This window comes from Falco punctatus, assembly GCF_963210335.1.
Source record: "Falco punctatus genome assembly, chromosome: 14".
Classification (NCBI taxonomy): Eukaryota; Metazoa; Chordata; class Aves; order Falconiformes; family Falconidae; genus Falco; species Falco punctatus.
Genome location: NC_137594.1, coordinates 15038138 through 15062711, shown reverse-complemented (window position 1 = coordinate 15062711; position 24574 = coordinate 15038138). Strand labels below are relative to the sequence as shown.

General features: G+C 42.7%; 2 protein-coding genes across 3 annotated transcripts in view; both read left to right on the top strand.

Annotated features, from left to right (window-relative positions):
* The first annotated feature begins 113 nt into the window (after window positions 1-113).
* On the top strand, window positions 114-24572 carry LOC308073094 (UPF0547 protein C16orf87). 2 transcript variants are annotated; one of them, XM_080410860.1, is made up of 4 exons: window positions 114-344; window positions 4455-4551; window positions 7115-7297; window positions 13084-13629. In XM_080410860.1, exons 1-4 carry the CDS (start codon window positions 279-281, stop codon window positions 13200-13202), a joined length of 465 nt encoding a protein of 154 aa, XP_080266986.1. In that variant the 5' UTR covers window positions 114-278; the 3' UTR covers window positions 13203-13629. The 2 variants fall into 2 exon arrangements, with proteins under 2 accessions (XP_080266986.1, XP_080266987.1); XM_080410861.1 differs by lacking the exon at window positions 13084-13629 and adding an exon at window positions 24449-24572 and having other exon boundaries at window positions 187-344.
* Window positions 24444-24574, top strand: part of MYLK3 (myosin light chain kinase 3) — a 37759-nt gene continuing 37628 nt past the window's right edge. Inside the window, exon 1 of the mRNA XM_080410822.1 lies at window positions 24444-24572. Coding sequence (XP_080266948.1) covers window positions 24564-24572 — 9 coding nt within the window. The 5' untranslated portion in view covers window positions 24444-24563. The remainder of the gene's footprint in view (window positions 24573-24574) is intronic.

The window sequence follows — 24574 nt, the reverse complement described above, 5'->3', positions numbered from 1 at the left end:
AATCGGGCAGGGCAGGCGGCTCCGCGCGCACGCGCCCCGCCCCCGCTCTGCCCTTGCCGGGGCGGGGCTTCTCCGGCGGCGGCGGCGCGGGGGCGCGGCTCCTTTGTCGGCGGGGCCGCGCGGAGGCGGTGCGGGCAGCTGACGGCTGCGCGCCCCCGACCGGCGCCGCGCCTCGTCTCGGCCCGGGCCTCTCCTCCCGCCCTCCCCGGGGCGGGGAAGGGCGGGGCGGCGCGGCCGGAGCCCCGGCAGCGGCGGCGGCGGCAGCAGCAGCAGCGAGCATGTCCTCGAGCAGGGCCAAGAAAGTGAAGATGGCCACCAAGTCCTGCCCGGAGTGCGACCAGCAGGTGAGGCGCCCGCCGGGGACGGGCGATTGGCGGTCGCGGGGTTCGAGCGGCGCCCCCGTGACCGGGAGGAGCTGGCCCCGCTGCTTCTGCCCGGCCCGGGGCTGGGCGGCCCTCACCGGCGGCGGGTGCCCTGCGGCGGGAGTCCTCGCCGGCCGCCCCAGCGGGGGCAGGTGTTCCCGCGGCTGGGGCCCTGGCTCAGGGGCGGGAGCCGTGGGCCGAGCCGGGCGAGGCGGGCTTCGGGCCCCGCCGGTGGGCTCTGGGACCGCGGGCTGCGGCACCAGCTTTTCCAGCGCAGCTCCGGCGTTCGCCGTCCCCCTCCGGCAGTGCCGCCGGGGCTGCCCGTTGCGCGGCGGGCGAGGTGTGCGCCGTCCCGCGGTGCCCCTCCGCCGGGCCGGGCGGAGCTCGGAGGCCGCTCGCAGCCGCCTGGCAGCTCCCGCTGCCGTGCCCCGCTGCCGTGCCCCGCGCTGGTGCCCGGCCCCGCTTCCTGCTCGCGCTCCGCCGCCGCTGCGGATTATCCGCACGTAACGGCGCGGCCGGGGGCTGCGGACCGAGCGGGGCGGGGGCGGGGGCGGCATGCCGCGGCGGAGCGGCGTTTACCTGCGGTAAATGACTGCTGCCTTTGCGGGCTCCGCTCGGAACGTGGCTTAAACGCCGCGTTCCCCTTGCGGGGCAGCGCAATAGTTCCGCTATGCCGAAGGATCTCGGTGCGACGGGCGGGATTATGCGCTAGTGCTGTTCGGTAATTGATTAAAGAGATGAGAACGAGTTTAGTGATTGATACGATGCGGTTTGCCCCTGGGGCGCCTGGCGTGCGGAAGGCTGCGCGGGGGACTGCGGTGCTCCCGCACGGACAGCGGAGCTGCGGTGACGGGTGGGCTGCTGGCGGTCGCCGCCGTTTGTTATGTGTAACCGGGTGGGAGTTACTTGCAGTTCAACGTTATCAACGGCCGGTTTGCACCGTTACTGGATCAGCGGCTTCTCTTCATTGACGGTTTTTCCTGGCTGGTGACGCTGCTGCTGATAGAGCCAGGCCCGTGTGTCCCAGCGGAACAATGGCACCGCCGGGGGGGCGCGGGCAGGGGGGCGGCTGCAGCCCCTCGGCCTGGGAAGCGCCTTCCTGCTGTTGAACTTGGCTGGTGTGCACTCTTTTAAAGATATTTAAAAAAAGAAATCGCATGGTATTTCTTATTTCCTTAAAAAGATTGAGGGGCCAAAAAAAAAAAAAAAGCCATCGTATTTGTTCAGACTTTCATCATTTCTGTAGTGTTTCTACTCATCCTGGTGCAGTTTAAGATTTTACGCTGTGTGGGGGCATCCTTACATGTTTAAAGCAATAGATGAGCCGCTGCAAATGCCCACGTGTTAAGCTCTTTCTGAGAAAAACCTACGTGCCAAGTTCTGGTTGTTCAGTTGGTGAAGGAAAAAATTTGAGTGAGAAGTTGAGTATGAGAGTGGCGGTGGGTTTTCTTTTTGGTTGTGTGGTTTTTTTTTTGTTTTTTTTTTTTTAACCAAGTGAATGTCAAACTGCCAACAATAGGAAGAGCAAGCAAGCAAACATTATAGGCACTTTAAACTGAAACTTTCACTTTATTCTGCACTTTAAAACACGTGATATGCATATGTTGATGTAGATTTTCTGTTAGCAACTCTTCTGTGGCTAAAATGGAATTAATGTGCGTACGTGTCCTGCCTCGGCACAAGCGCTGCTCACAGGACCTCGTTTTCGAGTGCCAAATATTTGAGAGGACAAGAAACTAAAACCCTACAAGTCAGCCCTTTGCAGAGTGCAGGGAAGCTCTTGTGTGACGCTTTAAGTGGTTGTGTCCTGTACCAGCATTTCTTAAAATTCTTCCACAAACAAGGACTTTGTTTCTGATTTCTTCGCCAGAAGTGGCATGCATGGAAATATTTAGACAGCCGCAAATATTGGAGCATAATATTGAGTAACACTTAAGCTTTTCAACTTTTTCGCTTGTAATTTAGATAATATGCAGTTGACATTTAGACTTTTTAAAAATAAATTAATAAAAAGGGTTTTGATGACACTTTCACAACCAAAGCACAGCCCCATTAAACTAGGGAGCCTGAAGTACTTGCAGTCAATCAGAAGAAATAATTTTCATTTCATAACTTAGCTTCAGGTAAACTTTCTTGTATGAGAAACTCAATTTCTTTTTGGTTAGGAAAACGTTAAACAGAGTGCAATAACGTTTGTAAAGACTGTGTTGCCTTAATGACGTTACAGGATGTTGCCAGTGTAGGTTTTCAAAGGGTAACTGATACGTTTCAGTGAATAAGCCCCTTCCCACCTAATCCCCCACCCTGCCAAATGGCAGGCAAACCTACATGCGGAACCTGTAACACAAGACCGCTATTCTGTTAAACACGGTGAAGTTAATTGAAAAATACTGGGTCTGCTCCAATCCCCTTGGGTGGTTTTCCCCAAATTTTGGGGGGGGGGTTTGAGCCTGGAAACGTAATGACTGCAGAGACCCAGGTGTTCAAAAAATGGGTTTAAGTGGGACTTTGGTATCACCTTAATACAGACAAACTTGTCTGCTAGGTGGTGTTTTTTGGTACTGTTACACTGACATGTGAACAAGAACCAAGAATAAGCGTGCACACAAGTCTACTAAACTCTGAGCTTTAAGGTTCAAAAAACCTTGATGCAAATTGGTTTTATTCTGTCAGTGTTTCCATAGAGGGAATTTAAGAGTCTCAAGTTAACATAAAACTTGTATCAACAGTCTACCTGTAAGCTATTCATAGGGTGAAGTACAGGAATTGAGATGTGCTACAGAAAACAAAAGAATTTTTCTTCCGAGTAGCAGTTAGGTTTCCCTTTACAAATTCATGAACTAATTTGTCAGGTTTTTTCCTAGCCAGTAGAACGCTGGAACTGATTCCAGTAAAATCGAGCAGGCAGTTGTGGTTCTGTACTCCTGTTTGTTTCAGTGGACACTGGCAAACTTGTAGAGACCTGTCCTAAAGAATTACAATTGAGAAATTACCTCCTGCTTTTTTTTGCTCTGCTGTCGTGCTTCAGCATGACTTGACTTTAATGTGTGTTATGTTAATCTCTTGCAGATCTCTGTTTAAACTTGCTTTGATTTGTGTTTTCAGTCCTAAACCTAATCAAAGCAATATGGTATATTCCTTACGACTTTAAAAGATCTTGAAAGATCCTGGCTTTAAGTGAAGGTAATGAGGTTTATAATTTATCAACATCACTTTTTTTTAATTGCTCAGACTTAAGATTTTTTTTTTGTCGTTTTCCATATAAGCGTGACACTTCCAGATTTTTCTCATCCTGTTTTAAATTGTCATATGCTGGAGGAACATACAGCCCCTGACTGCTCAGCTGAGCAGGAGAAACATGAGTGTGTCTCAAACTCTTCAGCCTGCAGTTAGCTTTTGACTAGCTGTGGTAGGTTATTTGCATTTTGAATTAACTAGGTCCTTCTGTATAACCACCCGGCCTTGTCTACGAGGCTGTTGTAGAGCCTGGTACAAATGCATCTGTTTTGCTTTGAGCTCTATTGTGTCTCCTATTTAAAGCTGCTCCTGCTCTCTGAGTTGCTTTCAAATGCTTCTGAAGGTGAATGTGTTCAGAATGTACTGATAGTTTTAACTCATACTCTTTTTTTTTTTTTTTTTTTTTTTTTTTCCCTTTGCTTTTAAGTAAAGGAAACAAGCAAATCTGGGAATGTCAGAGAGATTTGACTGGGGATGTATGAGAGCTCTGAAGAGAAACTGTGTTTCGGTTCTAATTCCCCCTTGCTTTGGTGCTCTCCGTTTTCCCCCATCCCCTTCCTCACAGCCTGGGGGAAAAGGGTTTTTAGTACAAAGCGATCACAACAGCTGTACATTTCAAGCTTGCTTTCTAACAACTGCATAAAGAAAAGGCTTGGTGGGTGATTCACAGCAGAACCTGTTTTTTCTACCTTTAAATACAATTGTATAACAGCACTGTCCATAGTTTGCAGTTCAGACTGAATTTGAAGAGGTATCTCCGAGGACGAAATGCAAGTTACTTTTGTTTTTTTCTTCATGGGACAGGAATTTTGTCATAACTTGAAATGATCTGAAACATGTCTTTTGTTTTCACAGGTTCCTGTAGCATGTAAATCATGCCCCTGTGGCTACATATTTATTAGTCGAAAACTCTTGCATGCTAAACGTGCTGAGAGATCACCACCTATCACAGGTAATGCTTATAGAGGTGGGAAGAAGGGGACAACACTTCTTTCCTCATTTCTTGGAGGCAAAGAATATAATGTTTTACTTACCTGTGTAAATTGACTGTTGTCAGTTCACATTCCCTTGAATTTGTGCATGGTAGACTTTGAATATGTTAATTTTTCTTGAATTTTGAGGAGGGAGGAGGCTGCTGTTTTCAGATTTACTTCATTTGTACTTGTGATGTTGGCATTTATTCTGTGTATATTCTAGCCGTGCACGTTGGTCACTATGCATAATAACTCCTTACAGAAAGCTGTCTGTCTATTTTGAAGCATGTCTAGAGGTGCCAAAGGGGTCACATTTCAGAGGACATGGTGCTTGAAGCTGGGTTTTCTGAAAGTAAAAAATGGTTGTATGTTTAATCTAAATCCAGGTGGTTCTTGCTTCTTTCTGCATGTGTTGTTAAATTAAAATACTGTAATTTTTGTGTCTAACTTGTATGTCCTTTGTTGTTGATGGGCACAGTAGCAAGTCAGTTGAATGTGCATTCTGGCACGATTAACATTCTTGTGTTCATTTTTATCACTTCTAGTCCTAGCAGGAATTAGTCAGAACAAGCACCTGTCGGGGAAGGTACTTTTTTAACATCTGATCTATAATGTCTCCTTTTTAAAATTATCTAATTTAAAATTATCAGGCCTATGAAATGGAAGCTAAGTATTTGATATTTATATTGCTGTTTTATCTGGGGTAGTTTGGAAGTGTTGGTCAATTTTCTTTCCCCCTCCTCAATTATTGATAAAGTAATTACAAATGAAGCCGAAGGCCATAACCTGGTGGAGCAGAGTTTGGCTTTGTACATAGGAAGTGCGCCAGGAGAGGAAGAACCGCTTGCATGACACGAGGGGGTCTCCCTGCTGGAAAGCAGCTTTGCAGGAAAGGGCCTGGGGTCCTGGTGGACAGCAGGCTGAATGAACATGAGCCAGCAACGTGCCCCTGTGGCAAAGGTGGCTATCAGTATTCTGCACTAGGCAAAGAATGGCCAGCAGGTCGACGGAGGGGATCCTTCCCCTCTACTCGGCACTGGTGAGGCCACACCTGGAGTGCTGTGTCCAGTTGTGGGCTTCCCAGTTCAAGAGAGACATGGAAATACTGGGGAGAGTCCATTGAAGGGCTGCAAAGTTGGTAAAGGAACTTGGAGCATCCTTCCTCTGAGGAAAGTTTGAGAGCTGGGACTCTTCAGCCTGGAGAAGAGAAGGCTCAGGGGAATCTCATCATTGTGTGTAAATGCCTGAAGGAAGGGTGTAAAATAGGTGGAGCCAGGCTCTTCTCAGTGGTGCCCAGTGACAGGACGAGAGGCGGTGGGCACAAACTGAGACACAGGCTGTTCTCCCTGGACGTCAGGAAACAGCTTTTACTGCGGGAGTGACTGAGCACTGGCACGTGTTGCCCAGAGAAGCGGTGGAGTCTCTGTCCTTGGAGATACTCAAAAGCCATCTGGACATGGTCCTGGGCAACTGGCTCCAGCTGGCCCTGCTTGAGCAGGGGGGTTGGACAGGTTGGTCTCCAGAGGTGCCTTGCTACCCCAACCTTTTTGTGATACTGTGAAATACAGCTTTTGTATTAACAAGTAGCAAGTATTAACAAGTGACAAGTTACTCTGCTGTCCAGCTTGTACCCTGCGTTTATACAACAGTTTGTGGGACAACCGCAGCAAAAGGCAGCCAGTTCACCAGGAAGCTATAGGGGGAGATTGCATTTTTATATTACGCTTATAAGGTAACTGCAACTTCTTTTAGAAAATGTTGGTCCGGTATTTTCAACAATATAGCTACTGCTGCACGGTGCTGCAGCCTTGCAAATGTGCACCTAGTCCGTGTGGAATAGCGTGCTGCGGTGACTGTACTGTTTTCAGTACCCAAGCTCATTAATCCATACTTAATTTACAGGTGAAACTCACGTAAATACTTCTTTTTCTGGCTCTGGTGTGTAGGAAAACAATACTCCTGCTCAGCATGAAGAATTATGAGGCCTTGTCATAGGCTAGATTTGGTGGGACGTGTATGCTACGTAATGTGGTGTTTACTGACAGGTGGTTACTGACATTGACTCAGCATTTTGGTTTCTGAGAGCAGCAGGAGCGATTTCATTGTTAAGTGTCAACAGAAGATGAAGAACTTTGCTCTTTGCTTATATGAGAAACTTCTTTTTTTTTTTTGATTAGTGGAAACAAATGCAATGGTCTGTCTTGATGTCTGTGATCTGTACGGGTTTTTTTTGTCTTATTATGGGAAACTGAGTTTCTTTGTATACTAGCAAACGTCTCATGTTGCAAAATGTTTTTGAAGTAATTAAAGGCTTGATCGTTGTAATCAAGAAGTGAAGTGTCATTCTGCATCCGGTGCCTTAATTTGTGCATGGATATTGTGCAGATATAATTGTCCTGTAAAAGTGTAGACATCTAGCCACTTTTGCTAAGAGATTTAAAGAAAAAGAGATGATCGTGTGGGGTAAGCACTGAGAGTAGAATTAAGAACAAAGATGAAAAAACCCTAGATCACACCCACCATTTCTATTCATTTGCACAGAAAACAAGAGCGAGGCCAAAAGGAGACGGACAGAGAGAGTTAAGCGGGAGAAGATAAATTCTGCAGTAAATAAAGACTTAGAAAACCGAAAAAGATCCAGGTCTAACAGCCATTCAGATCATAGCAGACGAGGAAGAGGAAGACCTAAGAGTGCCTCAGCCAAAAAGCACGAGGAAGAAAGAGGTATGAGAACTGGAGAAATATGTTCACTGGGTTTTCTTTTCGTATGGAGACTTTCTTAATCGATCAACCTTTATACCATTCAAACCATTTAAGTAACTAGACTAGTTCAGCCAATGCCCCGTATCTTCATAAGGGGAAGGGACTGTTTCACATCTGCGGAGACCTCTGGTTTTATGTTCCAGTGTCTGATCAGAACTGACTGCAAAGAACTAAGTCTGTACTTTTAGCCACCTTATCCAGTTTCAACATGTAGGTTGAAAGCCGTGGGGACTGCACTGCTTAGCGGGTTTTTCGGTTTGTTTCTGTTAATTTTTTTTTTGAGTGAAGTACTTCTTTATATCGCAAGGACAAACAACGTAACTATGTTGTCAGAAAGTGATTAGAATGACTGGGTCGCTTGAAAAGTTCCCTGAAATTTTTTGGAGGGCCAAAGTAAAAAGGGCATCTTGAGTCACTACTCTGACCTGAATTTTTGTCCCGTGTTTCTACAGGATAATAGTCTAGAGGAGAAAATGCCTCCTTGCTTATTAAGGTTACTTGGTGACCTGCTGGTTTTAATCTTTATACAATAAAGAGACTGTTACAGGCACTAGAGCAATTTTGGAGCCCTTCAATATGTGATGGTCACTTTCAGGATTTAATTTTTTTTTTAAGAGCCTATTGGCACTGCAGTTCCTATCTGTGGTTTTTGAGACAGTAATTTTAGGCCTGAATAATGTATCCAAAACTTAGCATAGACTTCAAAAGGCTGGAAGGCAGATAGAAGGGGAAGAACAAGACTTCATATAAATATTCAGAAGATTGTGTTATTAAAAGTACTGAAACCTTCAAGCATACCTTGTGGCATAACTCAGAAATGAAATTGGTTTGTGTTTTTTTGTTTTGTGTTTTTCCCTGCCATCTTATTTGTAAACAAAAAAAATGGGCATTAATCTATGCTGCAAGGTGAGTTCCTTTAACTTCTAACCTATCAAAACCAATTTTGTTGTCTCTGTTGTTTAATGTAAATATATTCCTTAAAGTTTCTTTCTTATTAAAAAAATATATATATAAATTGGGATTTTTTGTTCTAGTGCTTTAGTTGTGGAAAGAGGAGATGGAATTTGATTTATATATGTTTTCTGGATGGGAATTGCTTTATTGTGATAGGAATACACTTACATGTAATCTTTTCACTGTTGCATGTGGCTTATTGGTGTAGGTAGCTTCACAGAATATAGAGCTTCCCTATTTGTTTTTGATCCAAGCTAGCCTTTGTCTAGCACCTACGGGATCGCTTCTAGGTGTTTTACTGCAGTCTAGTTCACCCACAGCTTTGGTTTGAAAATTCCTGCAAGTTGGGTGAGTTGCCTTGTAAAAGTAAATCTTTCCTGGCCTCTGAAAAAGAGGAAAGCAATCTAAGCCATCAAAATAAAAGATCCATTCTCTTAATCCATGTTTTATAGCCTCCAAATAGCAAGAATTTGAAAGCATGAGGGATATTTTGAAAACATTCAGCCTAGTTTTGGATAAGAAAACATGTTCTCTATCTCTTGCTGCATGCTCTGAAGTGTGACAATATGCCACTGCTCTGATGTAGAAAACTAGAAATAACAGATGCTGTGAGAACTTTGTGTAAGAGTGTGTGTATAGTGTGGTGTTTTCTTGGTGGTTGGTGGTGTGGCTTTTTTGTTGTTGGGGTTTTTTAAGTTGAATCTCACTTGAGAATATGGCCTTCATCCTTGTCCTGTCCTACCATCCCCTTTACTTGGTGTTGTGACTATTGCTACTATTTTTTCCTTGACCTCTTCTGCAGAGCTGGTACAGAGTTTAGGTTCACACCCATTTGTAATTATCTTTGCTCGTCACCAGTACAGCATACCTTTGTGTTTAGTAATAAATTCAGCAGAAAACCTATCGCTTTGTAAATGATTAATAGAAAACAAGTTAACATTGACTGTTTCCTTTTCAAGTGGCTTATAAGATTGGCCTATTACATGTAGAGCAATTAGTGGGGATTTTAGAAATATTTTTCCTCTATCATACCTGCTGCTTGATAATATTGTTTGCATAAAAGGATATTAAGCGACTTTGATTATTCTACTACAATTAAGATGATTTTTATGTGACTCGTTGCTAGTCCTTGTATCAGTCTGCATAGTGTTGAAAGTTAGCTCTGGAGTGCAAGACATGAGCTTAGTGTTAGACTAAGTATCTTATTTCCTTGCCTGTTGTATATGTGTAGGATATTTTGGGTACATGTTACTTGCCACTGGAGATTTTGCTTTTTTTCTTTCCCCCTGAAAGACTTGAAAACAGGCCACTGCTTGCAAAGCTGTTAAATATTTTGTGCCTCTCAGGCTTCTGTAATGCCTAATACATTTGCAGATGGAAAAAGAGGAGGACAGAGAACACACGAATTACAATAGCATGCAAGAGCAGATAATCCATCCATTTGAAGACCACCCAGCTGTCCTAAAGACACCCATGACATCTGTAGCTTTGCTTCCTTGCTTGTTATGCTCTTTTCAAACGTGGCGTGCTTGTTCCCAGCTATGTCTGTGCCTTTGACTAGTTCTTTTGTATCCTTCATGACTGGTTCACATTAGAGCAAAGAGCTGCAAGATTCAACAGCAATTAAGAAGAATAGGAGAAGCAAAAGGGCTTTTTAAAATAAGCTATTTTTCCTGCAGATTTAGTAAGAAGGAATGGAGGGGGAGGAAGGAGGAAGCTGACGTAGATTGTGGGGATATGGCAGGATGCTGGGACCCAGAGAATGCTCATATCGCATATTTCCGAGGCATGTGATGACCCTGGAAAACAGGAACTTCTCCCTGCGGGCTTGTCTTGTCAAAATTGTCACTTCATGTCTCTGTCAGAAATGCTACAACGTATTTTGAAAATATAAACACTTTGTAATAATTTGATTCTGGTTTTGTGGTGGTGGTGTTTTTTGTTTTGCTGTGTGGGGCTGATACACAGCTAGACTGGTTCCCAGGCTGCCTTGTTATGTAGGTAACAACCTTGACTATATTAAAACAAACAAAAAACCCCTCGTATGCTGGAGGAAGTGGTGTTGGTTATTCGGAAAGAGGGTCCATCAAGTGAGACTCAATAGGAGTGGCCTGGAATCTTACTAAAGTATACGTGATATTTAACAAGGGATGAATCTTTGTAATAAAGATAAATGCTTCTTAGTATCCTGATAACAATTAAGCTGAACTAAATTTCTTGACCTAAATTTTCCTTTTCCATTAATTACCAACTGTATTACTGGTGCACATGGGGCAAGCAAGTGTATGTTTGAAGTATCTTAGTGTCTTGGACAGCAGATCTCAGAACTTGGGGATTCTGAATCCATAGAAAACTTGTAAGGAGGAAGGGTCTGTATGTGATTTATGCGTAATCGCAATCTTAAGGGCTGCGGGATCTAGTGGTTGCAGGAGATCTGGCAATGAGAGGCATGTTCCAGAAAGACTGAATATTTTCACCTAAAGAGCCTCTTTGTTGCACAGCAAAAGACTTAGTATTTTTAACATCTGATAAAAATGGTATTGTGATTCTGTAAGTGTCTTCTGCTAATAATAAGGAAATGAGTCAAAACTAATTTGAGGTAAGACTGAAGTGGAAAGTTTTAATCATGTCTGTAGAAACCACGGCATCCTATGAGTAGCGTATAATAAAATGTCATGCAGATGCAAGCTCTTTGCTAGTTACTGATGAGAACAGGAATTGTCTCAAGTAAGCATAAAGCTTGCAAACCTGTCTTAATCCCCGGTTCTGTTTGGTATCAAGGTTTCAGTTCTTTAAAGCTGAAGTCTCTCAGAACAAGCCAGTATTTTGGGAGGACAGGAGGAAGCAATACTTGAGAAACTTTTTTTGCTAAGAAGTCTACAATCTGTTAACGGTAACTGAGAGGGGGGATATTTTTAATCTTGCTGGGCGCTGACATATTCAGGTGGCGGCTGGATTTGTTTGGATTGGGAAGTATGAAAAAAGGGGAGAGGTTTAGATATGAAAATAGAAAAGGTTCATGTGGAATAACCAGTGTGTAGTGTCTGTGCTCAGAACAACTCCCAGCATTGTTAATTTGTAAATGGTGGGAGGGAGGAAGTGGAGCAACCCAGACGGAGTGTACATATAGAAACTCATTTGTCTTCAACTGCAGGGTGGGATTTCCAGCAAAACTCAGTTTCTTAGCTTCCACCTCAAATTCAGGATACTAAAAAACACTGTCTGGCATAACCTGGCAACCAGCAGAAATCACTTTATGTTCCAAATATCAAACATACTTTGATTTATCTTACTTTTCTAAGCAAGTTTCTTGTTTTCAGATTAAAAATGGATGCATCTTTATGTGTCCAGGCTCCTCGCTAAGCAGTTTTATTTGTGGGGAAAGGTGAGCTTGTGTGTAATTTACGTTGTCTAGAAATCTTTTAAGTAGGGATTTTGTCACTGTGTGTGTTTATCGGTATTATTTTTCAGTTTCTCCCACTTCGTTGTTTAGGGCAAGCGCTTGACTCCACAGGAAAGGCAGTCTGTTGGGATGGTGTCTGTAGCTGTAACATGCATGTGAAACCAAATTTAAAAATGTTGTTATGAATACGGACCCATTGAATGAATAACAGTGTGAGCAGGTGGAGATAGATGCTGGCAGCTTTTTTGCCACGTGGTGCTTTCCATTGTTTCCCAGTGCTGCTTTGTCTTTCACTTACCCATTGCTGATTTAGGTGTCTTGGTGGAGCCGTCCGCTGAGCGTGCTGTGGGGCAGAAAGGGAGCGCGCGTGTGGGTGTCTGTGTGTTAAGGACACAGGGGAGTCTGTCAGGTCACTGTTGTGATTGTAAGTTAGTCCAGGCCACTGCGGAATTTGGATTAGAGATGGAGTTTGCACGGCTAGACGCCATCCTTAAAAGCTCTATTACAAGCCTGGTCTTCTGCTGACAAAGATGGCTTTTTTTTTTTTTTTTTTTTTTTTCTTAATGGGTTATATCAGTTACCTGTAGCTAGCTAACCTGGGATATAAATAGTCATGATCTGGTGTAAGCGGTATTTGTGAAATCATACTATTCCGAGTTTTGTCACATGCTGTAGTGTAGCTTAGCGTACTCGAGGACTGCAGTACGGAAAGTGCTTGATGGCTTCCTGTTGTGTGTCTGTGGTGTTGAAACAAGCCAACGTCAGCAGAGGGAATTCAGAGGCTTGCAGCTGCTCACCGAGGTGTTAGCATTTTTCTGTATCTGGGATAAGATTGAAAGTCTGCAGTATACTAAGTCCAGAAATGTTCACGGTGACAAATTTGGAACCTGACTTTTGCTGTGTATCTGCTCTTTGGTCTTGGACGCTGTAATTGAACTCTTGGGTGCCTGTTACTTAGATGTAAAATAGGGGAACAGATGTCGTATTTAATGAGGATATTGTAAAATAACTTTGTTTTCTAGGATGGGGGGTGTCTATATAAAAGCAAAAAGCCCACCCCACCACCCCCCCACCCCAAACTGGAGGGACACTTGAATGCTTGTTTGTGTCGGGAGTCAACATACTGTTAATGACTCATTCTTTCTTCATCATTAAGCAACAGAAATTCAGTCATGCTTTTGGATGACTAATCCTGTGGCTTTTCTAGCACCTTTGTGTGTCTCCAGTTCCTTCCTCCTCTCTCTCAATCTCTCGCTGCATAGGAGCCGATTGTCTAACTCCTTTTCAATGCCAGTACTCCGTTCCACGTAACTTATTAACTACTATGTAACTTGCGTTAACTTCCGATAATGGAAAAAGCTTCTAATAGTGACTCTCTTTTCTTCTACAGAGAAACAAGAAAAAGAAGTTGACATGTATGCTAACCTTTCAGATGAAAAGGCCTTCGTATTTTCAGTGGCCTTGGCGGAAATAAACAGAAAAATTCTCAATCAAAGACTTATTCTGTAACTTGTAAGCACAATCTGATGCGTTTATTTGCAGAATGGCTAGCAAATTTCCAAGGTGCCGTGGACTCTCGGAAAGTGTGTTGTCTGCACCGACAAGGACCATAGTATTTCCTGTTAAAATTCTGCTGCTGTTCTTGGAAATCGAATTCTGTCTCTACAAGTCAGAAAGTGTTCACAAGATTGTGCTGTGAGAAATCAGAAAGCAGATAATGTTTTACGCCTTGAAGACAAATGCTAGACAAATGCACAGAGAGACTGCACCCATTCCAGAGCACTTCTTTTAAATTTGCTGCCAGAAATGCAATATTTTAAATATTTTCAGAAATAAATGATTTTCCTTTAAAATTATATATTTCAGATTTTTCAGCTATATTGCAGTTTACATATGTACAGTTCACATAACTTTTTAATAAATTGATATTCCAATATTTTATTGAACTGGGAATTAAGTACATTTGTGATACTTAGGGTGTGTTGGTTTTAATTATCTTTAAAATGTGGTATTCATCCTAGGTATGACTTGAAATTTGCTTTTTTTTTAATAGGTATGATATAATTCTGAGAGAAAGAAAATTAAAGTGTTTTCATTTTGGGGGATTATTCTGCTTGACAACTTCGTATTGTTTATGACTTCTCTCTGGAAGATGATTCCCTGTTAGAGAGAGTTGTTTTTTAAAAATCACATACACTTTTTGGGGTCAGACTCCTGAAGGTTGTAACAACTATTTGCTGGGTTTTCTGCTTTGTCCAGCCGGTAAGTACTGCTCCCATACTCCTGCCCCATCATTTACTGCAGAGGGAGAGAAGCAGGCATCGGAGATGTGGATCTGCAGCTAGCATTTCATTCCTGGTATTTCCAAAAGATGAGGATGTGCTAGTTCCTTTTACTCTCAGTAGTTTTTTTTTCCTGTGTTTTAAAAGTGTAATTCTTAGCAGTGTTGTCTGTGGACTGCTGATTGTAAATACCAAAGCAAAAGTCTACCTGAGTGTGCAAAAATGAGCTGTTTTGGTAGAAACAGGTTTGGGGAAGACATCTGACGGCGTAGTCTTCGTTGAAGTGGTGCAATGCAATTTGAGGCAAAACTCTCACTTAAGTAAATTTATGAGGGTTTTGCCTTACTGAGATAAAAAGAAAAGCTCAAGCCCTGTAGAACCCTGAGGGAGGAGGTGTAGGAGGTCACTGCATTCGTGAAATCTGACATACAAGCTTTTCCTCAGCTTTCATTCACTCTTTCCTAAGAAAGGGAAGGCAACTAAATGTCTTGGGTTTTCTTCAGCGTTACTCATACTTTTCAGTATCACATTAATAGTGAGATTTACCTTATGAGGTTCTGGTACAGAACTGATCTCCGGGTGGAAGGAGAGATTTTTATTAACAGAGCTAGACTGTCAAATACTGACTGTTTATTTTGAGTTACCGGTTAAAGGAAGGAGCTATGGGAGTTTTGACTTAAAATGCAAGGGGCTGATCAGATGCGGACTTCGTAAGCAGGAGCAAGGAAACGGGGAGTTATTTTTAATTCTTAACTCCTAAGGAGTAATTTGGGTCCTTTTCAACACTGAGGAATGGATGTGGAAATACACTTAAACCACTAATACGCGTTTGTCTTTATTTCAGTAAATGAGGAAATTTGAACTCAAGACCTGCTTCCCTACATCGTGTAGACTTCTGCTTTCCACAGCTGTAGCCTGTAACAGATACCAGTAGTAAGGACAGATGAGTAACTTAAGGATAGAGGATATGTTTGCCTGGTAAGTTACTGAAGTTAGAACAACAAAAGGGAAGTTCTGATTTTGAGAACTTAAGGATATGGTCAGGCTTGTGTTGCTTCTGTTGCTAGAATGAGGTCTATGTGTTGAGGGACAAAGGGAACTACTAGTGCAGTCTGTTCGGTGCTCTAACCCGCGTTCCTACAAGTATCTCTTTCTTTCTGGTCCTGTACATGGAATTAAAGTTATCTTCAGAGCACTGAAGTTAGTGTTTTAGATATAACAAAATTTAACTTAAGATTTTTACATTTAGATTGCTGCCTTCTCTGATAAGTACTGAAAAATACATTCAGACCTCTCAAAAGCACAAGACTGTTTTCTTCCACTGGTGGAGACTCTTCTTGAAACAGAACTCAGCCACTGTTTCTGTACTTTTTCTCTTTGTCTTCCCCAGGTCTCTGCTGTCAGCCCTTTCCCAATTGTCATCATGCTATTTTTCTTCCCCTGCTGGCCTCCAGTTTTTTCGAGGAAAAATGTGATGGAAGCAGGTGGCCTTGAAAATATTCCAGGGAGAAGAGTGGTTCTTTGCTGGTGAATCTTGCGTGGCAAGAGTCCTGACTTTCTCTTCCCACCCACCAGGAACAAACCATTCTTTCCTATATAGACAGGAGCGTTTTCCAAAAGCCATGGCCGCTCTGTAGCTGTGGTATCCTGAGGTGCAGATTTCTTGTAACTTACTCGGTGGCTGAACTGGAAGGTGTCTGTGTTGTATGAAATAGGCATCAACACGATGGCATCTCAGAGCTCCTTCTTTGTGTGTTAGAAGTGATCAATGGGTGTAACGCTGGCAGATGGTTGTAGGTTATAGTTGTGAAATGCATTTGCTTTCGGTGTATGAAACTAAAATTAAGCCAGTGACAGCTAAATGTTGAGTAAAATTCTATGTATGGCAGCTCTGACTGACTTGGAAACCGCGTAGTTTCCCCGAAGCAAGAATAAGTATAACACTTCAGGAAGTTGCTTGTGCAAGATTATTTTTTTGGTGACTCTAGTTCCAGTACAAGATTTTAGGCTCTGCCTTTGAATGTCTTTGCGGTTCAGTCTAAGTTCGTTTGTTTCGCTGCACTTTGTAGCATGAGACCTCACACAGAAGAATTGTCTTTCAGAAAAAGTTAATTAGGCTGCAGTTTTTTTTAATTAACTTGAAGGTCAAGTATGTCACCACCACAAAAATACCCCTCCACTCTACGTTGCCTCTACATGTTGACTGACCTGAGTAGATGAACTTCGTTGTGAACTGGATCGTTCAGGATCGTATGGAGAACTATCAGTTAGATAGATAGAGCTATCGTCTAGCAAGTTCTGCTTTCTGCCACTTCCTTTCACTTCTTTTTTCTCCCTGATCTATGCTTCTGCTGTTTATAGGTCTGTGTAAATAGCGTGTCAGACCATCAGGCAGGGTCACAGTTCAAATTCTGGTTTGAGATTTCTCTGCGTTTACTCTGCGGTGCTACTAGATGGCAGCCTTATTCTAAAGACAGTTCCTGTCTGTTCAGGCATTCTTACTACTCATGCTAGGAAAAGCCTGGCACTCAGTTTTCGGGGAAAGGGCACTGAAAGATTATTTTTCTTCAGAACATCACTCATTGATATCTAGCACGGAAGCTTATAATCCTGCTAGTGGGTGTTATGTGCTATCTGCACTGCAAGTAGATGGCTTCATCCATTGTGCGGGTTGTTAGCTTTCGAGCTGTGAAAATCGGTAGACTAGTAATTTGCCAAGAATCAAAGAACTCTGAACTTTCAGTAGGCAATTTAATAAAAAGTGGTTTAGGGAAACTTGTCTTCACTTCCCCTTGAAGTCCCATATACGTACGTTTTCTTTGGTGTCAGATTTTACAAACATCTCAAATTTTCCTGTCATTTTCCAATACCATTATGGTTGATTACAAAAAAAAAAAAGTTGAAAATGGGGTAAGGTATTGGGGAGTATTTCACAGATTATCACCCCCCTGTGGCTAGGCAGAAGGATTCACAGAGATGGAGACTAGAATTGAGATATTTGCTTCAAATACCAGGTCGTAAACAAGGTCTTTGGGTTGGTTTTGCTTAGTGTTTTTCAGTATTTTTTTTCCCCTAGGGTTTTTTAGAGTGAAACGGCAATTCATGTAGGCTACTAGCAGCACTGTGTCTATTCCTTGTACCTTGGACTGTACCTATCAAGGATGCTTAGTATCTTATCGCCTAACAGGACATGGTGCTTGACCCTTGTTCTTCAGGATACTGATAATCTTTCAGGTATTGATACCCTGTGATTGAACAGTGTCACCAGAAAGCTGTTTTAAACCACTGTTTAAGCCTTTTTGAGTTTCTGTTCTCCAGAATACTATTCCTCTGCGTGTGTGAACACGTGCAGGTATTGCTGGTGTCCCGTTTTGTATCTTTGGGTGCATCTGTGCAAGCGTGTTTGGAATAAGAGTGTTTTCAAGCAAATCTTATGATAAGCACTGGAAATACAGACTATGTTTGTACCATGGAATGGTCTTGTGGAGCAGGACACAGATGCCTTTTTGCAAAACTCTGACCTTGAAGATGTCCTTCAACTGTTAGTGGGTGCTTGGTCTGTGGAACCACAACTACCTGTAGCAGGTGTTGGGCTCTCAGTACCAACTGTTGAGCTCTATAGTTTTCTTACTGTGCCTCACTTCTTGCATATTATGAAAATACAGAAGAGCAAATGTTAACAAGTTTAATCAACACATTCCAGGTGAGTCTAAAAGCAGTCTATCCTTCAAAGTAGTAACAATGTCATCAGTGTTTTGCCACAGGCTTCCTACTTTATTTCACTGTAGATCCTGGCAAGTAACCTCTAGCAAATCTAACTGTAGCATTTCAAGATGTTGCTTTCCCCAGTTGTTTGTCTATCCTTTCTTGAGGAGCTTAAGATTTGCCACTTAAGTAGCAGTGGTGTTAGGACAGCTCTAATAAGTAATAGAATTTCCCCCCCCCCTTTTTTTAGGCTGTTATTTTCAAAACTCACTAGTAGTTACAGAACTTGAACAACTTGGCTGCCCCCAAATTATATCTGATTAGGCAGTATTTCTGTTGAAATGAGGATGATCAGTTTTGCTGCCTTGTGGTTGATGAGACACTGCAGAAATACACTGTGTGACTTGAGTAGATACTGTGAATTCATAATGAACAGAGTATCTGAAAATCAATATACTAGAGTGTTTGGGTTTTCTTTTCCTGCTCTTTAAAAAGGGTTGCTCATAGCTGCGAGCTGTTGATTGGGATGTGCAATCTAAGTAAGAAGGGAGAAAGTGATTAGGCAGAAGGCAATTGAAATGGATAAATCTGTATATTTCTTTTTTTTTCTCCAGAAGAAAACCTAAACCTGCTTTCACCGAAGTTCTTTAATTTCAAGCTCAAAACGTGGTTTTCATGAATCATTTGGTGTCGTCATGCAGCATATGCCCCAGGAAAAAGTCAGGTACCACTCCCTCATCTTCCCCCCAGCCTCCATAAGCTGCTTTTCTTGGTGCTTCTTAGCTTTGTATATAGAACATGAACTCCATTTTACAAAAGTTAGTTTACTGCCTTTGGTCTCCTACTGTGCATTATTTCTCTCAATCATAACTTAATCTTTAATTTTGTTGTAAGGGCTAAGAAATAAATACTGGTTTTGATCCTGGACAGTGTTGAAGACCATAAAATGCTGTTAAGAGCAGTGAGTGTTCCATATACTAGGAGTATAAACATTAATAGTCTGGCAATTTACCAAGTCTCAGTGGTTCTTGTTTTGTCTGGGAATAACCAGCTTTTGAATATTTTATTGACAGTATCTTGCTAATAAAGAAAAATTTTCAAACTGAGATCAGAGTTGCTTTATTTGGAGATGCTGCGGAGCAGAGTGTGTGTGCGTGTCTGTGTGTGTATGTGCACGTCTGAGGACGCGTAGTGGTGAGCTGCGTGGTCGGAGTCTGCTGCGTAGGTGGTCTGGGCCCCACGTCCTCATCCTCGACAACAGCAAACTCATGAATCTAGTCACTTCTCCATGTGTTTTTCGTTCGCTGTTGCTCATCCCCTTTTTAAAGGGATCGAGAGCCTCATCCAAAATACTTTGTGATTTGGTCAGCGCCAAGAAATGTAAGCAAACTTGGCAACTTGTATGATGCTTACGACGCGCTCAGTGCTATCTGCTGGCAGACAGTTACTTAGCAACAGCAAAGCTCACGTTTATGTACTGCTCATGTGTATGCATCTAAATGTAGTTCTGGGGGGGTAAAAAAAGGTTAAAGGAGTACAGAGTTGTTTGGAGAGGGAAACGTTTAACAATTTTTTCTGTTCAGCCCTTTTGATTTTGAGACTGATGGCTATAGTACATATGAAAATACATTGCATAAAATGTTTTGTCTTTTAAAATCTTTATTAGTCATTGATGTATTACAAGGACTTGAAAACAAAATGAACAGAACCCTATTCCTACCAACTATAGAATGATCAGAAATAAAAATAGAGCAAATGGAAAAGAGCAGGGGATGTATCCTTTTTTGAATGCCTGTGTTACAAAGGCATTACGGGGAAAAAAGATGATTTATCTGAATATGGGGAACCTGAGACAGTCTCAAAAATGATAAATAGATATTTTGTGAGACTAACAGGTGGGTTGAGATTATATTAGATTAATTATTTCAGATTGTCTTTGATGCTTGTCAATTTGCTACTGCTGCTTTGCTGATCAAACTGTGATACCTTAAGGGGTTTTTGACAGCTTGCACTCTTCATGACTGCAGTAATAAAGCACACAAGCACAATCTACCTAAAAGGCCGCTGGCAGACTGTTATTGTGTGATGATGACATTAATCTCAATTTCTGGGATTTCAGGCATGCAGTTCTCATTATTAGCTGCAGTGGAGTTTCCTTATAGGACAAAGGGAGGAAGGTAACTGCGGCTCACTCCAGACGCGATGAGGAGGCAGGGACGGAGTGACTAAGCTGGGAATGGTGAGGATAGAAAAGAAGAAAAGCTAGACTTAGCTAGAGAACGGGGAAGGGTATAATGGTGAGAATTAAAGATGAAGGTGTTAAGGCTTCTGGGAGAGAGACAGGCTTGTAGGATATGTTGGAGAAAGCAATGCACGTGTTCAGATTTCTGGAGGGCAGGGCAAGTTGGAGAACAAAGGAGATGTGACTAGAGAGATGTTGTGTTTGTAGGAGGAGTAAGGTGGCTACTACTCAAGCTGTTCTCGGGAGTGGAGCAGTTGCTTTTTACCTAAAAAAAGTAGGCAGCTTGAGAAATGAATTCTCCAGAAGCTATACTTCCCCCCCCCCCCCCCCCCCCTTTTTTTTTTCTCTTGTTGTTTGGGTTTTCCCATCTGTATCCTTAGTTGTGACTTCACTGGGGCTTTTCTTGTAGGGAACAGATTGAAATACAATGTGGAAGATGAACAAGATCCCCCACCACCAAGGGGAGTGGAATTGAGAGTATTTACCCTTGTTTTTCAGAGCTGCTTGAAAATGAGGGAAACATCATGTAAAGAAGGTGTTTGAGGACAAGAATGAACCTAGTTAGTGGACACTGATATAAAAGGAGGGAGGCCAGGAATTAACAATACAGACTACCAAAGTTAAAATACCTCTGAATTTCAAACTCGAATGTAAAGGATCCTATAAATCTGATTTCCATGTGTATGTTCGTTGGACTTGTAATTTTGGTGCTGCATGTGTGCTTTATGGGGCTTTACTCAAATGTTGTCTTCTCTAGTAAGCAGACCATTGTAAGGAGAGGCTGTAAGTACCAACTGTGCTTTGTGGCTGCCTCAGAGTGGGCAAGAGGCTGAGTTAATTCTTTATAAAAAAGTACAGAATGGTGTGCGTGCAGAGTTAGGAGCTTGATTAAAATCTATTACCCAATGCAACTGACAGCCTACGCATCCCGTCTTCTGGGAAACACGCTTGATCTGCTCCTCTCTCTATAGGGTTTTTTGAGGGCAAGCAGAGGAATGATGTAAAATTCTTTTGGTTTCGTGGGGTTTTTTTTGTTTGTTTGTTTGTTTGCAAACATCTAATTGATGGTTTGCAAAAACCTCTCCACGTTAAAATCTAACAGGCAGTTGAATAGTAGATCTGTATGGCAATAAATGCTTTGCTAAGGAGAAGAAGGTAAAACTAGAAAAATTCATCTTACTTTTTCCTTCAGCTGTTTGTTCCTTCGCTAGTGGAGACTAGAGGGGTGCAGGCGCTGTCTGCCACAGGATCCCAGGCGTGTTTGTTGCTGCCTGTAGGGCTGACCTGTGTAACAAGGCTCCGTGCTCTACAGAAGTAAAAGACTTACCCAAAAATTGGCCCCCATCCTTGCAGAGAAGCTAGAGCCTGTCCTCCTTTGGAGCTTTTTAATGACTGTTAAAGCCAGGTTTGCTATGTAATGGGGTATGCTTTGAATGCAGAATCATCTACCTGTGCTTGCCAGGAGACAAAGTAGATAGTCACTTTGTTTCTTAATTTGTTTTTATGGTGATTGTGGCTGTTTTCGAAGTATTCACTAGGTAAGTTGGCTTTCGTGCGTTTGTTCAGCTGCAGACGTTACACACACCCACTTTGGCAGCTGGAACAGAAGCAGAATAATGAAAGAATGAAAATCTGCTGACTGTTGTGTTTGTGCTTTGCAGGCAAGATTCGTTGTAGTGCAAATCTTTGTGGGCTAATGAAGTTAAAGCAGGGCTTTAGATATTATTCTTTTAAACGAAACCAGCCTGCCTAAAGCTGTCCCTGCTAGTGTTTCCCTTCTGAAACAATGACAGTGAATACTGCAGGTTTAAAAATGGAATATAATTTATGAGGCTCCTAGCCTTGGGGGTGAGTCCTTGTGCATATAAAATGAATATTAATGAGTTGGGGAGGCTTTCAGACCTGGCCTTTAGTACTAATCCATTGTGAGTGGAGCAGCTCTAGAAATGTGCTGACACGGGCACAGGGATCAACTGGGAATTGACTGCTCTTAGAAAATGCCTCATCAGTCAGTCTTCACAGGCTCCTGAAGGCTTGTCCTGATCAGATGCAGAAGGGGACTGAAACGTTTCTGGTATCAATACTTTGCCTGCTGATTCTGCGTGTGTTTCCCTGGGAACACTCCTGTGTGCTGGCATTTGGTTCTGGTTTGGTGCATGGATGGAAGTGTAATGAAAGGGTGAGTTATTGGCAGAGTTTGAAAATCCCTTTTGGAAGAGAACTGTGAACCTTCAATTAGATGTTTTGGGCATAGTCGGTGACTTGAACTGGGTGACATCAGTGTTAGTAGCTCCCTGCCCAGATAATTAGTGACAAAAAGGCTCTAAAATATTTCAAGTGTGGGTGAAAGAAATGTGCCAAGGGACTAAAGCGTCTTATTTTCAGGAAGGAAGACACTTCGTATAAACTGCCATGTTAACAGTTTTAACGAAGAAATGTTGTTTAGACTAAATTCACCAAAAATGGGATGTGTATGTGCACCGTACCTCTCCTAATTCATGGAGGCTGGTGCTGTGAGATGAGGGAGATCACCCCAAAAATGCTGAGCCCCTTCATTTAACTCTGTAGTTAACGCAGGAATTGACGTATCGCTCAGCAGCTGGTGAGGAAGGCAGGAGTCATTAGCAGCCTTGTAACATAACCTTTTCCCTTTTCTCGGTCTCTGCTCCAAATGCGCTGATTTAGCGGTCAAACACCTCCCTTGGTTTGGGAGAGGCGTCTGGGAGCCTTAAATATAGCAGATTCAAAGAGTTGCTGTAACAGCTAAAGTACTAACCTTGATCTTGATTTCATTTGTTGGGTGTTACTTGCATGATTTTTGGGAAAGCGTTGCATTTATTCTGTAAGTAAAAGATGTCTCGTAAAGCGTGTACTGAAATAGCTATATGCAAAGTGAGTGCTTTCCTTGTCTCTAGCTCTTAGCGTTCTGGGGCAAGGCACAGAGCTCTGTTTTCCTTTGTGTGTAAAAGCCACTAGACTTTTCCCTAATACTAAGGAAGGTGTAGTCCTCTGTCCATTGCCTGTTTTCTACCCACAGCAATACGTTTAACCTTGTGAAAAATGGGCTGTTTGCTTGTTGTGGATTGGACGTTACACAGTTGCTGCTGGTTTGTTGCTTTTAATACTCTCCTGAAAACAGTTCAGAATCAGCATCGTAGGATCTAAAATGAAAATGGAGAGAAAAGCTCCAATTTCTTATATTTTTTTTTTAATCCCAGAAGCTAAAATGGAGAAAAAGCTAAGTCAGCGAAGCTCATCATCATAATGATTATATTCTTAGTATTAATTAATGAAAATACTGCAGGAAGGTGGTGTTTTACACTACAGTTCTGTATTTAGATCTGTTAATGGAAGGTCGCAGGCTGAGCATTGCTTGTTCCGGAGTGCTTGCCAAATTTCCTAAGGAATTCTCTTTGTCATGCGTCTTTCCCCTGTGGCATGGCGCTTACATGCTGTACATGCCTCTGCTGCCACATTAAGTAATAACATCTCTTTATTAAATCTAGAGTAACAACATGATTATTTGTGCTATTGGAATTAGTCACAAATGTATTGAAATACTTTTTTTAATGTTTATTATTATTATTATTTCCTCCTCTGGGTTCTAGGGGTCTCCTGACTCATCTGTTAAGCCCTACGCTTTTTGAATAGCTGTATTTTGTTTAATAGTTGCAATTTATTGTTTTCTTAGGGTCTGGAATAAGGGTCTTTAGTTCATACAATCAGTTAACATGTTAATAAAAAAGCTTAAGGCTGCGTTCAAGAGCTCCATGCCCATGTGGGTGATCTCCTCTCCCACTGGGGGAGTGGCTGGATAAGGTCCCTTGAGCAAATGCTGGGACCACGGCTCAAGGTGCTGCCACAAAACCTGCAACAGCCTTGCCCTGTCCGGGCAGAATGGCTCAGCCGCATCGTTGCTGCTGACTGCTCAGATGATGCCAGATTTCCTGTACCGCTGTATGGAGCTAGCTGATGCGTCTGGCAGTTTTGGGGCCAGTTCTAACCTCGGATTTATGGGTTGGTTTTGCCTTTTAAAAGGGGGAATAGTAATAATAGGTTCTAAAGCTCTGAAAATACGCTGTAAGCTAGGAAGAGTTGAACTCGGTTTTACAGGTGGAAAAGCCAAGACACAGAGATAAGAGAAATTACGCAGAAGTCTGGCAGTTGAGACTGGTTTCACGTTTCTGGAGGTCTAAGGCCAGCATCTCGGGCAGCCTCGGGTTGTCTGTGTCTCTGCACCAGGATGCTGGACTACCAACCTCTTGGTGAACTATCTTGCCTCTGTGAGCTGTGGTTGGATCATCCTGTACCCCGGGCCACCCCTGGCCGCCTCATTTGTTGGTTGAATGGCCTGAAAAACATCCCCTGCCAGGCGGTAAAAAATACTCGCAGCACAGCGAGCGTGGCCATCACCTCCCTGGCTTTTGCCCTGTGGGAGTTCCTCATTCACCATAATTCGCTGGTTTTGCCTGTACTCATGTTAGTTTTACCTTGTTGTTTTTTTTTTTTTTTTTTTTTTTTAACAGCACATTGGTTATCTTGCTGTCCAAACCCAAGCGGAAACAAAGCACTCGCTTTTGCTGTGAGAGGGGTAGCCAGATCTATACCCACACTTCTGGACCTGACATGTCTTAGATCGTAATGATAAAGGT

What these genes read in the sequence shown, in the direction of transcription:
- LOC308073094 (XM_080410860.1), top strand. Translation starts at nt 279, where the DNA reads ATGTCCTCGAGCAGGGCCAAGAAAGTGAAGATGGCCACCAAGTCCTGC. An exon ending in GCCCGGAGTGCGACCAGCAG is followed by an intron (nt 345 to 4,454) that starts GTGAGGCGCCCG and finishes TTGTTTTCACAG; the next exon opens with GTTCCTGTAGCATGTAAATC. An exon ending in AAAGCACGAGGAAGAAAGAG is followed by an intron (nt 7,298 to 13,083) that starts GTATGAGAACTG and finishes TTTCTTCTACAG; the next exon opens with AGAAACAAGAAAAAGAAGTT.